General features: G+C 40.8%; 1 protein-coding gene across 8 annotated transcripts in view; it reads left to right on the plus strand.

Moving 5' to 3' along the window:
• Positions 1 to 16484, plus strand: part of FNDC3B (fibronectin type III domain containing 3B) — a 409427-nt gene that overhangs the window by 134491 nt on the left and 258452 nt on the right. For 4 of the 8 annotated variants that reach the window (XM_058730500.1, XM_058730496.1, XM_058730497.1 and 1 more), the window contains exon 3: positions 15433 to 15508. The exons of the other annotated variants lie outside the window; for them this stretch is intronic. In XM_058730500.1, the coding sequence (XP_058586483.1) occupies positions 15433 to 15508 (76 nt within the window). The remainder of the gene's footprint in view (positions 1 to 15432; positions 15509 to 16484) is intronic. 8 annotated transcript variants of the gene reach the window in all.

The raw sequence follows: 16484 nt of genomic DNA on the forward strand, positions 1-16484 counted from the left end.
CCCCCCCCCTTCTTTGTAATTGATACAATTATTGAAAAAATAATTAGGTTGCCGGTACTTAAAAATTGGAAGATTTACATAAAATTCTGGATCTTTCTATGTATCTGGAAATCCCAGAAGATCTGATGACACTGGGCTGGTCTTCCCACTTGGCAACAATGACTGGCAGAAAATGGCAACTGCCCGCGTTAGATGGGGACCGTCTTTCTCAGGCCCCACTCTGTCCACTTCACTCGGTTTCCGCACTCGCCCGGGTGCTATGGCCATCCGAGTTGGAACCTGGAAACTGTCAACCTTTTTACCTTTGAAATTGCATCCTGTGTTCACGCAGTTCATGTTTTAAATAGAGCAAAAATGTTTGACTTTTCAGGCACACTCATTTTTGTATCCTACTTACGAAGTGATTTTCAGCCTCTTAGTTTTCTACTTACGACTTGTGAAATGAACTGCTGTGGGCTTTGGTTCACCTGGCTTTGTGGGAGGGTTTCAATTAAATGTCTTACAAGTTAGGACCCACGTATTGTTTTCTTTGGCCTCTGCTTTTCGGTGAGCAGAACTTGGGCCCCCAATCAGTGCCACATTGAGAGCTCCCCAAAGCATCGGAAGGGCAGAAGGAACAACCCGGCGCCTTGGTTTTTACTGTTTACAGACCAGTTAGGGACATTAAACACAGATGCAAGCTATCATCGTTCCAAGGGCAGAGATGCAGATACTTGTGTTTATAATCTTGCTTTTCAGTCTCCAAGAATTGAGGCTTCCTTAAATACTTATTGAAATAGAATCTTTTCAAAGCAGACTTTTCCTGGTTATTACTAGATGGGGCATTTCGTACCATTTCTGTATTAACTTTCTCCTTGGATAAGATTAAATATGATAGTTTTCCGACCTCTAATGTCTATTTTCTTTTGCAAATGTGTATGTGTCATGTTAAATGTGACGTGACAGCCATTGCTGTATCACACAGTGCAGTAAAAATAATATATATACACACACAGAGGAAGCAAAGATCCGTCTGCATGTGTTAAGACATATGTTTGCATGTAGCCATTTTCATGTTGGCAGACTTTTCTCTTTTTTGTTCAAATGATTGATTTTAAAAGTAAGATTATATAGAAATGATATATACAAGACAATAGTGAGCAAGCTGCATAAAATTAGTAACATGAATCTTTACGTTCCAAATGCTTATGTAAAAATTAAACAGCCTACCGAGAAGCCAGTTGCTCAAGTGACAACAGTATTGTAACTAGGTTACAATTCTGGGTTTAGCTACTTTCAGACTCCATTTATTTCCCCATTTAAATTGGGGTTGGCCAGAATTAGGTGCCTCTTAGTAATTTTCCAGCCAGCTCTACGTTGCGAATAAACTGAAGCTGAACTGTAGTGGGCCTCCAGAAAAAACAGAATCCGTGTGCCATTTTCGTGTTCATTCCTACGTCGCTATTGCTTCTCTGCCCTGGGCCTTTTTCCTTAATAGGCGACCATCAGATCAGATCATTGCTGGAAGGGAATGTGTTTTATGGGCAGCAGGTGTGTTTGGCGTGATCATTAATTGGAATAATTTGACCCTGCCTCTCCTGGATCCACTCTTTATTGCCCATTTCTTGCTCCTTGCGGTAGAGTAGGTGTGCGTTTGGATAAAGTGGACGGCCTCCATTTAGAAAATTCCTTTGCTAAGGGTTTCTGCTTGGCAAGTAATTGGGCAGTTAAATGGAGACAGCACAGAGCTGGAGCGGACTGTCTAGCTTTGGGGGCAGGTTGACGAGAAAGTATATATGTCAGTAAAGCTGTCATCAGGGTTCCATTGCTATTATTTTCAAGACATGGAAATTAAATCATGTGAGCCAAACTTTAGATTTGGAGAGTAACGGACTTGCGCTTGTTACCTAGTTATGTTATATGACTTAATTTTTAAGAGGTATCGTTAAAATGTTCTTGTGTTTTCTGAGTAGTTAGAAAAATTCAGCACCGACTGAAGTGTGTTACTACTTCAGACAGAAATTTCTTTGGTCTTTGTGGGAATGTTGAGTTCTAGCTTATGGGAGAAACTGTGACACACTGAAGCATGTGCTTTGCTCAGCGATGTTGTTCGGTAGCTGAACCAGCCAGAGTCGTGTACCTCATACATCTGTCCTGATTTCACCGTTTTACTTTTTGTTTTGCATTGTCAGAATGGGCCTGTTTGAGACCCATCTTTCTTCTCCTTACCTTGCAAAAAGTCCATATGAAGAGTATCTTTTTGGAATGACTGTTCTGTTGATGATTTATTTGGTGACTTCAGTCATGACTGAAAATAAAAGTAATATAAAATGTGAATATACTAGGAATTATGAAGGAATGGCAGCCATAGGTTTCTTTTGGGGGTTGTGATGGGAAATCAGACCTTAGGCTTATGTATACCCTGTCTGTGAATAATACCTATTTTAAAGACCCAGGGAATCCACTGAGGGTGGAGTTGGGTGATAGAGGACATTATCCCTTAATAGGTGGGGGGTTCACATCCAATTTACTTCTCAGGAGTCTCCATGGTCTCTTATTTATTTATTTAGTTTTTTAGAGAGAGTGAGCTCATGAGCTAGGGAGGAGCAGAGGGAGAGGGAAAAGAGAGAGAATCTTAAGCAGCTTCCATGCTCAGTGTGGAGTCTGGTTAGGGACTTCATTTACAACCCTGGGATCCTGACCTGAGCCGAAACCAAGAGCTGGACGCTCAACGGACTGAGCCACCCAGGCGCTCCCATGTTCTCATTTTTAAAGTCGTTTCCTCAGGGTCAGGCACTGAAGAGTTTTCCCATTTTTTTTATTGGCGGCCTTCGCACATCACTGCTTCTTCAAGCTGCCTTGGGACTTCGAAGAGCCTCTCTTCGGGAGAGCAGAAGGTAGGCACTGCATACACCAGCTTTACATGCTCCGCCTTTGGACCGGAGCTTTGTTACAGAGGCTCCTTCTGTATTGATTACTCCAACACTAAGGGGCAAGTATGGGATAAAAGATTCTGTAAGTTTGCCTTTTCCAGAGATTTCAGTGCCTTAACAGTGTAAAAGATTCATTAAAGGTCAGATATTTGACACTGAAAGAATTCTGAGTATCTGAGTTTTTGGCACTTACTTCAATCTTAAATGTTACTTTGTAAGCTTACTGATCACCAGAAGGCTTTTGGTCTCCACTACGGTGGAGTGGATCTTTCTTAGTGGGCCGTCTGTTGAATTGTTGGAAACATTGGCTTTTGATATTTTGATTTCTTTGTTCCCTTTGTGCTGGAGGAGGGGGGGGGGGTGAATGATAACTGCCTGCGGGCTTCTTAGGTGCCCGGGGGAGTTGGTGCTAGGGGCTTACATACATTGTTTCATCCAGTAATCATACACCCTGTAAGGTGCTGATCATTTTTCCAGACAGAACTGGTGGCAAAAAAGGTTCAGTACCTGCAGCTGGATTTGAACCCATTTAGAACCTACCTTTCGAAAAGGGTGTAGAGTTGCTTGGGTTAGGGATGTCTCATTGTCTTCTTGTTCAGGTAAACAGTTGGGAGAGACCTGGGACCAGTTTTACCTGATAGTCCATGATAAAGTTCATTGGGAAGAGTATTCCTGTTATCTTATATGATGATGTTCACACCAGCTCTGGAAGGTGGCAGTGATTCTGGGCCTAGAGCTTCTGAAGCTTGCAGGCCACGTGGTAGTGGTGGTGTCTTAGGCCTGGAGGAGGAGTTGGGAGTGAAGTCATCTTAGGCCCAGATCACCAGAGCCCCTCCCTTTCTTTCCTTAGGGGGATAGTTCTTTCCCTGAGATTTGCAGCAGAGGCGTGGTTCCCTCTGGGGTCACAGCTGTGGACAGAGACAGTAGTGACCAAAGAAGGGAAGCAGGGGTTCCTTGTCCCTAGGAGCAAGGAGATGACCTTTTTGTCTGCCCTCTTTTCCTCCCAAACCCGGCCTTTCGTTTTCATTCAAAAATTACATCACCCCAGAGGCACAGTTTTTTTGTGTCTGAAGAAATCTAACAACTTCTTGTAAGACTCGAATCTATTACATTGTTTGTTTTTCATTCTGAATCTATGATTGTTTCTCTTAACTGAGGTCGAAACTGCAAGCGCAAAACACCCCAAGTTTATTCTTCAAGGAGAAAGAAAAGGGCCACTTTGCTCCGTGAGCATTCCTTAGATCTCTCACCTCTGCTTACTCTGATTCTCAGGGGGAATACAGAATGAAGTGTCATGCCGTATTTGTACCACGAGCCACGAAACGGCACCCATTTGCTTGCCAGTTCCTCGTTTTCTTTGTTTCAGATTGATGAAGGGCTGCTTGGACTTAGTCTCTCCTCAAGATGTTAATTATATGTTTCAAAATCATGTGTTCTGTTAAAAATCACTTACGCATAGCCTTGGAAAGAGAACTGGAGGCAGGGAGTTGCTTCAGGGGTGCAGAATATTGTTTTGGAGGCCTTGGGAAATAAATCTTAAGAGTTAGTTCATTTACCACCAAGACATATTTAGTCAGTGTATATAAACAAAAGAAGTCACAGTGTGCCTGGACATTATTTGTCCCAGATGGAGTTTAAACTTGGCTCATTATACTGCACTGATGTCATGGTGCATAAACTGGCCCCGAATTAGAGCCGCGCATTGAATCTGCTGTGTACTTGTATGTGCTGAGGGCGGGTGAGGAGGAGGGGAGGGGCCGGCTGGAAAATCTTTGTCACATTTTTCCTCCGTTGTCTGCAGAGACTAGTGTCAGTCCTGAATTTGGACTTGGTGCAGAATGAGGGAAGAATTGGAATAATCTGTTCATTTGTACAGATCGGTATGTGTATGCACTCGGGGATATCATTATTCCAAGACTAAGAGTACAAATGCTCTGAGCTTTCCAACAGTTGCTTACAAAGCTCTGATATTAAGATCTAGAAAGGAAAATCTTAAAGCATTTTTGAAGAGCGTTTTTCAGTCTGTTTGTCTTGAAACTTTAAATCTGGACAGTTTCTTTAAACTTTTTAATGGTTTTAAGTATCCAGCTGTATAATTCTGTTTCCCTGGAATGTATGGTGGATAACCTCTCAAGCTACTTGCTTAAGCGTTTAAAAAGGCAAATGCCTGATGCTCCTTGGAGAATGTCGCCAAGTTTAATTCTTTCTGTGTGTTTTGAGAAGGCAGCTTGTGGGTCAGAGAAGGGTCTTATGGAGTTCTGAGCAGTTAATAGGAAATTTCCACATACTGTGGTGTTACTTTATTACTTTTTATTGCTGACTTTCATTATGATAATCTTAATTAGATGCATTTCCAAGTAATTCAAACCATTTTGTAGACGTAAAGGGCTTAGATTTCAGAACTTCTGTGAATGGATTCCAAAGTCCCTGTTATTGCCTGAATCCACGGAAACTGAACAGACACCGGAATTCGAAGGAGTTGGGAGGTGAATTTTTAAGGAAAGCCAGAATGTTTCTCAAACAAAATCTGGTCAGAGGTGAGAATTGGCTGGTTTTAGATTTTTTTTTTTTTTGAGAAGATTAAATGCAGATTCAGTTTAAAAAATTATATATATATATTTATATATTAATATATGTTATATTTATATATTAATATATAATATATTTGCATATTATGTATTAATATATGATATATTTATATATTATGTATATTAATATAAATATATAATATATATATTTTCTTCAGAGGCCACATTTTTTTCTTAGATGTTTGTTACTGGTAGAAATTTGAAGACAAGAGGAATTAATAGTTATTTATTGAGTACATATTATGTGTAAGCCTTGTACCAGGGCTGCATTAGGGTTGCTCTTTTCCTTAAGTGCACATAATATGAGGTATTATCTCTCGTGTGTGTGTGTGTGTGTGTGTGTGTGTGTGTGTGTATGAGTGAGGAAATACAGGGCTAGAAAGGTTAAGTGCCTTGTGTAGCAGAGTGGGACTCAAGTGCCATCTATCTGGTTTGCTCTTCTCACTGTGCAGCTTGGTTATCTTGGCTGATTTTTTAAAATGAACTGAAATTAAAATAAGATGAGCAGAGTAACTTAACTACTCAGTGTTTACACGCTAGCATGTTATTTAGAAGACAGCTGTGGCCTGAGTTCCATTTCATTTTACCTCACCATACAGTATGGCAGGAAAAGACACTTAAACGTGTAGAAGAAGTATGTGCCATTGTATATTTATTTTTTTTAATCTAAAATTTCTTAAGATTGGTTTATCTAATTTAAAGATGGCATTGTAGGTGTGATACGGTTTTATCTAAAATTCTGAGTCCTTAACTTACTCTTCAAAACTTTTTGTGGATGTACAGTACGCTGAAAGGCAAACTTTAACTTCAAGATTTAAAAAGCGAAAGGACTAGTGTGAAATGGAATTCTTTAGGAATCAGCAAGTAGATGTTTTGGGGAGATGATTCACTTTGGGCCCTTGAATCCTAATTCTGTTTCCCAATATCCTACCAGTCCTACTTGTCGTCCTTTTCTTTTCTTTGTTTTTTTTTTTTTTTTAATTTTTTAATGTTTATTTATTTTTGACAGAGAGAGACAGAGCATGAGCTGGGGAGGGGCAGAGAGAGAGGGAGACACAGAATCCGAAGCAGGGTCCAGGCTCTGAGCTGTCAGCACAGAGCCTGACATGGGGCTCGAACTCAGACCACGAGATCATGACCTGAGCCGAAGTCAGACGCTCAACCGACTGAGCCACCCAGGTGCCCCTGTCGTCCTTTTCTTGTGGTGCGAAAACCCACCAAAAATGTGGCAGGTGGATGCCTTATCTACTGTGACTGCCTGGTGAGGTGACTGGAAATAAAGGAAAGGAATACCAGGTGGCTGTTGAACACTCTTGGGCTTAGCTTTTTAGAGCAAAAGCCAAGAACCCAAAGCGAAGAAATAAAGGACAGAAAAAGTTGAGGAGGGAGGAGGTACAAGACGGGCGGACGGTGGATGCCCAGCAGCGAGAGCAGGGTAGACACGGAAGTGGCAGCATCACAGAGGACAGAACTAGAGTGATGGGAAGTAGGAAAAACTAAAGTAGTTCTGGATTGCAAAACCATAGACCTTACTACACCTCCATGATCTTAAAAAATTCGGTGTTGGTAAAGAGATGGGGCTGAACGTGTCTGCGGCAGAGCCCTTGACCTGGCTAGCCGTATTTAAACGCTAAATCAGCAATTGTTTTTGAAAACTTCAACTTTGAACAGCCTAATCCCTGAATGATGTCCCAGGTGGATGTTTCATTAACCTCTTTACTGGTCTCCATGTGCCCAGCGTCTCCCATATCAGTTTGAGGGCCCCACACGTGTTGGGGTTGTCTAGTAACGTTGCTTTCCCATTGGGGGGTTCTGCTCACAGGGTAAAATCCAGACTTGTAAGTGGGAAGTACAAAGACTTTCCCTAGGTGGTCCTGCTCTGCAGTCTCGCCTTTACGCCTCTGTTCCCTGCATGTGTCATTATGGCCACTTCGGAATTCTAAACACATCCTGCCATCCAGGCCTCCGTGCATTTGCTTGTGTGATTGGTCTTTTGATTATCCAGTTGCAGTCTCTTGCTCCCGCTTTAATATCACTCCCAACTTAACTTTCCCCGATTTCTCAATGCTTCCTTCAGTTTCCATAGCTCTTTGTAGCAAATAGTCTGATTTTATTACAGTTCATTGCATTTTCTACCCTTGCACCCACACACAAAGAGGACGTCCTCTTTCTCGTCTTGGCATCATCCGTACTTTACAACATGCCTGGCACATGGTAACTACTCAGCAAGTAAATGCTTTCCAAAAATCAAGGCTTCAATAATAGCATTGAGCATCGATGTTAACTAAGTGTCATTGATGGAAAGTCAAGGGCTGAATAAGTGATAACATGCTGTGGAGTGGTGGGGAGGTGAAGTCCTCTCTGTTCCGTAAAATCCTTCCAAATCCCTAGAATAGGACTTCTTTGAATTCATTTCTGATTTATGTTAGTGGGCATAAGATACCAGGCAATAGGAGTGCCAATTTTAGACAATTGAAAACACATAAGTAATATAGAAAAGTTAGCTCTGTCATTAGAATATTTAATGACAAAATATTGGGCACTGATTTCCTGTCAGTTAGAAGGATGAGAATTCCCCTTGGGCGCATTATTTCTTGATTATATCTTAGTGGGGGAAGAACAGTGTTCAATGAATGACATGGCCAACATTGAAATAGGTTTAAAAATATTAGAATCTTGGGAATATAGGCAGTTAAATCTGTTTCTTCACTGAACTGGCCTTGAGATTTTTTTTTTCTTTTTAATGTTTATTTATATTTGAGAGAGAGAGAGAGAGAGAGACCGTGCAAAGGGGGGGGGGGGGAGGTGGGCAGAGAAAGAGGGAGACACAGAATCCGAAGCAGGCTCCAGGCTCTGAGCTGTCAGCACAGAGCCCCATGTGGTGATCAAACTCACAAACTGTGAGATCATGACCTGAGCTGAAGTCGGAAGCTCAGCCAACTGAGCCACCCAGAGGCCGCTGGCCTTGAGATTCTGATAGTAGAGTTGTTTGTTTAGGTTCAATGTGTAGCTTACCAGACTTGCATGACATGAATTATTACCACATCAGTGTGGGTCACATTGCTCTTTCTCTGCCGATCAAAACTAGACATAAGGTGGCTGGATCTAAATGGTGGGGGACATTTTCGATTCCGTGTGCAAAAAGCACATTGTAGGGCCGGTTAGTGAAAAGTGGTCTGAACTGCCCATTCGCCCTCAGTGTGGTCGGAACCCAGCCTGTGGACGTGGGGTGCATGGATGGAATTGAGGGGGAGAAAGGGGTTGTATCTCACCTGATGGACATTTTTGAAAAGGATTAACCCCGAAGTAGTGATGACAAGAATCACATTTTGTTCTCAGTGAACATAATTTTCAACAAAGGAAGAAGCGTTCTATTTTTTGGCGCTGAAAAACTGGGTGAAAAATTTGTTTATTAAAGTGAAAGAAAATTATTTAAGTAAACATCATGGTGCTTCAAATACTCAAGAATATATGGTGGCTGTTACTTTTAGCTAGGGAAAAACTATACTTAAGCATACATAGAATTTTGGTCTTTTATATTCTTGAGTTTTATCTTGAAAGTCCTGTAGTTGAAACCTTAGATTCTGGCATTTGTGGCCCTCTTAAAAGAGGCTTTTAACCTAGTTTTGGCCATCTATATTACATTTTGCATTTTTTCCATTTAAGTTAAGGCTATATTTTTATTCTTAGCAAACAGCAGCTCTTTTTGTAATAGAATCTCTTTATTCAAGGCAGTATACAATTAAAGAGAGGAGGAATGTATGACTTCTTACAAGCTGCCATTGTATTCTCTTTATAGCCCTTACCACTATCTATAAAGGTTTTATTTTTGCTTAAACACTACCCACCCCCCACCTCTCCTCATCCCATGTAAGTTCTGTTTGTCAGCCTGAGGTGGGCAGAACTTCGTATTGTCTAAGGCTCTATTCCACAATGCCTAGAGGAATGCCCAACCCATTCCGGCCACTCATTGCTACTTGCTAAATTAATAGAGATACAGTAGTAATTTTTCTGAGGACACTTGTTTTGTGAAATGGACTTACTGAACTCTTTTGAATGTATATGTTTTCAGCAGGCACTGGCATGATTTCAGTGCATAAAAGTGTCCTCCTTGGTTTGATTTCTCTTCCCTTGGTTACCTGTTAATCCATTCCTGCTTTTTTTTTTTTTTTTTTTTTTTTTTTGGTTAATCACAGATGACTTTGGGAAACATAGAAGCTGTGGTACAATCTTTCCAGGAGTCCTCTTTTATTTTTCTTATGCCTCCTCTTGGCCCACGAGAAGTGGCATCTAGTGATTGTGATAGTCCATCATTAGCTCATTGGTTCATCTTAGGATTCTAGGGGAATTCAAGGACTTGACAAGGGCTTTCTGAGAATAAATCTTGTTCAGTATAAAAACAACTGTTTGTTGTTAGGTAAGGGTTTCCAACTGCCATTTTGGGCAGTTTCTAACTGCTATATTGGCTCTGGCTCAGGGAGTGGGCTTAGATTTCCTAGAACAGAACTTGTCCTCAGAACATGTCTCGGAGACACGCCTTTGACCCAGTTAAGTGAGTTCTCTCCTTATAGCTATTTATTAAAGTGTAAAGCATCTTCATGAAGAATTGAAGCCCATGGCTATCAGAGCAGGGAATGCATGTGTTAGAAGAGAAGAGCATGCATTTGGTCAGATGGGGCTGGATTCCAGTGCTAACTCTGTCATTTTGTAGTTTTGTGACTTTAGACAAGTTTCTTACCTTTCTTCAGCCTCAGTTTCCCCATCTGTATAATTTGGTTAGTAATACCTACCTGGCAGACCATGGGGCTTTAATAATAACTGTTTATGTAATTATCGAAAAAAAGCTGTTAAAAAGACTTGATAAAGTAGCCTGCATCATGCTGAGTTAATTTTAGAGCTATATAGTGGTCTGATGAGGAGGCCAACTTTTGAACCTGCCATTCTTTGAAGAAATCAAACTATTAAAAATTTTGGAACATTGGAGAATTCTTGCTCCTTGCTTTAAACGGAACAAGTCCAGGGGTGCCTGGCTGGTTCAGTCCATAGAGCTTGCGACTCTTGATCGCGAGGTTGTAAGTTCAAGCCCCACGTTGGGTATTAAAATCTTTAAAAAAGAAAAAATTAACTGAACAAGTCCTAAAGCTCAGGAAGAAAACAAAACAAGACTATTTGTCATATCAGTGTTACAGACCAAGCCCCAGCTTCACATCCCGTGCAAGTCCCTGTGCCTTGACCCAGTGTGTAAGTACTTTTGGAGGCTTCCTGGTCTTACATTTTTTTTTCCTGCCAGCTTTGGATTCAGGTTTCAGGTAGGACAGCTGAGCAGATGAGGCAGTCAGTACTCTCCTATTATCTTCTAGTACATTTCTATTTTACCTGTCACATTTTAATCTTAGGACATTTTCTTTGTGTCTATTATTCCCACAAAGATAATTATTGGTTATTTGCAACTCATCTTTTCCCTTTTCCTGATTCGGAGCCAAGAGAGGGGACGCAGAAAATAAATGATGCCTACTTTTTGGTTTGTTTGAGGCCAGCTCTGGTCTCTAGGCCAGACACCAGGGTCTCAAAGGTGGATTGATGGATGGTTTGGGCGTTCCAGGGTCTGGGTGGAGCTTTGCCAGGATTTCTCTAGAGTTTGGGAATCTGGAGGGAGGGAGGGAGGGAGGGAGAGAGAGAGAGATAATTCAGAAAAAAAAGCGCTGCTATTCCTCTCATGTAGTCAGAAGTCATTTTTCCAAAGTTATTTGATATTCTTGGATAGAATCCTTCCTTACATGGAACTCTCCTGCAGCTTTTAGGTTATATCATTTTTTTTCTGCCTAAAAATATCTGTCGAATAATCATAAATGCTGGCTCCAAGTGTGGAGTGTTCATTTATACATAAAACTGCTAATAGTAAGTAAGACGAGCCTCATAGAGATGGCAAGTGGAGAAAGCATCAGAAATGAAATGGGATCCCCTCTCCTAGCACAGTTTATATCTTGATTGTCTGGGTACTGGATTTAACTTGTAAGGAAGCTGCAAATGTAATGTCCCATCTTGGGTCAGTCAGTACCATTCTCCAGCAGAGGCTTTTGTCGTGGACACATCACATGGCAGTGACCGGTCAGGGGGCTGGTCATTTTTTATTTGAGGCGTACATTGGGAATTTGCCTCCAGGAATAGTCTTAGATACTATTGATCTGGTTAACCAGCCACCCACAGTTTAAATTGCAGAAGTAGCTTTCCTTTTCCTCATCTACTGGGTAAGAAGCCTAGTTAGATTTATACCTTTTAAGGAAAGATCTGTTAACACCTGTTTCAGTAGTCTTGTTAGGCAAAGCTTTGTCATGATGCCCTGTAGCCTTTTAGTGAATAATACTAATTCTACCTCTTGTTTCATTGTTGGAAGATTTTAGAAGAATGGTCACTTATTTTTCATTGATTTTTGACAAACGTGCCTCTGGTTATCTTGGGCTGCTTGGTTCCTGTAGCCCTGATTTGAGACTCATCTGATGAAGCAAGCATAGCCTGAAGTATGCTCTTGTGATTTGATTAACATGGTTCTATTTTAATATCTCTGGGGACAAAGAATATATCAGTGGTGAAAATCTCTCTCTCTCTCTCTCTCTCTCTCTCTCTCTCTCTCTCTCTCTCTCTCTCTCTCTTTTCCTCCTCTGACAAGACACAGAATGCAGCACGAATTGTTTTAATGCTGACTTTGGAAAAGCAGGAAATTCTTAGTGGACAAAAAATGATGAGGTTTGGGCAGTGATAGGATGTTTTACGTTATGCATTTCTGAGAACTTGTAATAGTTATGTCTGTCTGCTTTGTGGCTAGAGAGAGAAAGGAGGGAGGGAGGGAGGGGGGGAGAGAGAGAGAGAGAGAGGGAGAGAGAGAGAGAGAGAGAGAGAGAGAGGGAGAGAGGCTGCTATGATAGGAAAGGTTAAGTGCCAGGGAGCCTGCCAGGATGTGACTCACACTCCTCAAGGCTGGGTGATGCAAGACAAGGCTGCTGCTGTCTCATTCATGTCTGTTGTCAGAGACAGGTCCCCGGGCACTGGTGTGTGTCAAAACTTTTTTTTTAATCTCTCCTTTATTGACAGTGAAAACAGCAAAGTGGTCAGTTGGCCTCAGGATCATAAAATGCCTCCTTTTATAATAACTACATGCCAAGATGAATACGGTTTGCTCCAATAATGACTTTTGCTCTAAGAAAAATTGATATTGGGACACAGGTGATTTGCCTGGTTTCTGAGGTAACTTGGTAGATTATAATCTGGTTGCCATAGGAACCCAGCAGCAGGGAAAATTACAGGGACTAAACATTTGAAGAGTGGTATTTTAGTAGGATGCTTAAAAGCTCTTTGCCTATCATCTTTCTCCCTGAAGAAGCGGGGTGGGGGTCAGGAATTGGCCTCCGTAAGCAGAGAAGGGATGGCATAAATGGCTTTTGGAGGCTGGGTGCCTCAGGGCCATTCTTTGAATTGTGGCCTGGTGTCAGTGACCGCCAAGGAACCGTTACACTCTTCATGCAATGTGATAAGCAGGTAATGTGACAGAATCTGGAACATACCCCAATTCAGAAATCCCTTTTCTTGCCCGGGACTTTCCATAATACTGGTGAAGTGTACTTTGAGAACCGGCACTCGGGACATGTTGTCTGACAGTTTTGAGAGTGGTGGAAGAGAGTACGTGAATCGGGGATTGTCAGAGCGTATCTGGGGCAGAGTCTTGGTGTCCTTTGATTTTTTTTTTTTTTTCCTCCAACTAAGTAATTCTACAAGCATGTAGTATACGTCTTATCCCCAGAGGTTCCACATAAGCAAATGGTTTCTGCTGTATTACAGTGATGTTGGAATTGGTCTAAGGACTTTTAAAAAGACCTAGGGAACTTTCTTTGTTGGAGTGTCTTTTTGTATTCCATTGTGGTCGAGTTATGTCCTATGTTTATGTGAAAATAAAGTTAAATCAAAACTATTTTCATGTTAAGAATGACTTTAAAAGCTCAGTTTCAAGAAAGCGATTGAAATGTTTTAATCTCTCTATGGAGATCTGAAGGGATTTCCTTTTGAGTTCTTAAAATGGCACAGTGTGTTTACATTGGTGAGAATTTGAATACTTAAGACTGAAAGATTATTGACACAGTTACTGTACAGGAAAAATAAATTGCCTTGAAACCACCGTTATAATTCAAGATAATGAGAAGCACCAGGGATGAAACTTGGACTGCTTTTCCCTGAATGATCTTGTTTTCTCCAGCTAATGTATTTCCTGATTTAAATAATTACAATATCCCAGCAGTGTCTTCTGTGGGGAATTATTAGGAGAAGGAAAATACATGGATATTAAAGGTTTAGTTTTTAAAGATCAAACAGCTTTGATCTCAAACATTTTTACCAAACATAAATTATGGTACATACAGTAAATAATGTTATCTTTTTAGGGTGAACATTATGAAAGCTTAATTTCTAAGTTAAAATAATTGTTTGCGATCGTTTTTCCTTTATGTTTTCAGACTTTCATTCCTTAAATAGAAATAGTTATCAAGCACATACTCTATGCCAGGTACAGTTTTGAATACTTCTTTTATGCCAGGCCTTGTATTTCTAGAGCCAATGTTAAAGAAAGAAGGACAGACCCTAAAATAATGGCTTAATTAATTGCAGTTGTAAATTCTAGGAAGGAGAAGCGTAGGGGTGTGTGTGTGTGTGTGTGTGTGTGTGTGTGTGCGCGCGCGCGCGCGTGAGACCATATGGTGGGAGACCTAACCTGTCCTGAGAGGCAAATGCCACTTTTCTTTTGTTTGGTTTGGGGTTTTTTTTTTTAGATTTTATTTTTAAGTAATCTCTACGCCCAACGTGGGGCTCAAACCCACAACCCCAAGATCAAGAGTAACAACCCTCCACCGGCTGAGCCAGCCAGGTGCCCCAGCAGACGATACTTCTTAAGCTGACAAGAATGAATAGGCATTAGGTGGTCAGGCAAGGAGTAAGGTGGGTGGTAGGCAGTGAAGGATGACAGGAAGATTATTACAGGCAGAGGGAACGGTATGCTTGATGGTTTCAATGCAGGGAGGGACAAGGCTTGCCCCGAGAGCTAGAAGATGAATATGACCTTGACATCCTTTCAGTTTCCAGAAATGTACAGTAATTATTTTAATAGTGTTAACCTTGCACATGATGATTTTCAAGTACAGGTTTTAAGCTTGGATTACATCTTTTAATTTGTATTTAGATATAAATTAGTGATTTTTTTTTCTTTTGTTACCTAAAGGAACTAGATTAGAGCTAAAACTGTAAGGCTCTTGAAAGAACATACTTTGCCATTGCTGTGCTTGGTCTAGTCTTGGAGGTTGTCTGCTAATATTAAATATTTATGTTCACTGACATTTAGATAATAGACTTAAAGATTTGAGAGTTTGAGGCTGATTTGTGATATTATTCATTTATTTTATAGTGTGTATCATTATTTCTAGATCTTCCAAACATTTTTCTTATAAATTGCTTTCTTTGTTTACACAGTAGAATCCTATAACCCAGGTCAGTAATGGACACTTGGGAACAGTATACAATAGTGTTTAGGCCAGAACTATATTTCTCTGTGCCATTTTCCTTTATAAGTATAGTTTCTGGTCTTTTTTCTTCTTTATCTGTTGTTTCTAAATTAGTGAAAGAAAAGAAGGAATTGTGTGAAAGAAAAAAAATTGAGTTTTTAGGGTACATAACATCATAAACAACACGGGAGAATTCACTTAGCTAAATTCAAATGCACGTACTTCTCCCCCTTAAATTTGAACCAGGTCTAAGACGTATCCTAAGTTTTGTGTTTATACAGGATTCCGTGCCACATACTTCCTGTCTAGTACATAAATTCAAGTAATAAAACCGTTGAAGAGAAACCCCAGATGCTCTAGTATTAAATTGAAATTAATGTGTTATTTTGGCAGGTCATTCTCGTTCAAGTTAATCCAGGTGAGACTTTTACAATAAGAGCGGAGGATGGAACGCTTCAGTGCATTCAAGGTAAGGAAGTTTCTGTAAGCCTTGTAATCAGAGGGGTTTCTCCTTTATTTATTGTTTTAAGGAAGTAAAGTTTTTCTTTGTGTCTGCATGTTCTTTTCCAGAAGTAAAATTTATCTTGGATTTTTTAAAAACTTTTTTATCCTTCTGTAAAATAGGGTCTCCTTACTGCTGACGCAGGCCTGTGATGTGTAAGGGACAAAATCAGAATGCCTCTGGTGTTCTGTCGGCTTTTACGTGAATTGATTTAACTTGGGAAAGCTTGCAGTATGTTAATATATTATGGAATTTGGAAAATGTTGAGATTTTGAAAGACTTTAAATTCTCAGCTGAGAACACGAACTTGTTCGAAGTAGATAAAAATTTCAAATATATATTGTGATGCTAACCAGATGATGTTTTTAGAGGTAAAGTCTGTATGAAGTGTCTGTTATTTGCTACTGATTAACAGAGGACTCTAAAATTTAGTGGCATAAGACAACAACGTTGATCATCTCATAGTTTTTGTGGGTCAGGGATTTAGGCACAGCTTCACTGTGTCCCATGGCCCCAGGCCTCTCAAGATGCTGAAATACAGGTGGGGGCTAGAGCCACAGTCATTGGGAGGCATGGCTAAGGGTCAGTCTGTTTCCAGGCTGGCTTGAGTGGTTGTTGGCAAGATCTAGGTTTTTGTGGGCTATTGGCAGGAGGCTTCACTCAGTTCCTCGCTAAGTGGCTTCTGCACGTGGCAGCTGGCTTCATCAGAGCAGCAACTAGAGGGCAAGAGGGCAGTACTAGGTCCCGCCCACTCGAGAAAGGGAATTGCACAGGGTGGGAGCACTGGCAGGAGGGAATCATTGGAGGCTCTTTAAGAGCTGCTCGCCCCGGTCTTCCCTCTGCCCCTAGTAAATTATGTTCCTCCATATGCAAAATACTCCCTTGCAAGTTCTCTGTTACAGCATCAACCCCGAGTCCAGAATCTTGTCATCTAAGTAAGTTC

The sequence above is a fragment of the Neofelis nebulosa genome, chromosome 5 (genome assembly GCF_028018385.1).
Source record: "Neofelis nebulosa isolate mNeoNeb1 chromosome 5, mNeoNeb1.pri, whole genome shotgun sequence".
Lineage (NCBI taxonomy): Eukaryota > Metazoa > Chordata > Mammalia > Carnivora > Felidae > Neofelis > Neofelis nebulosa.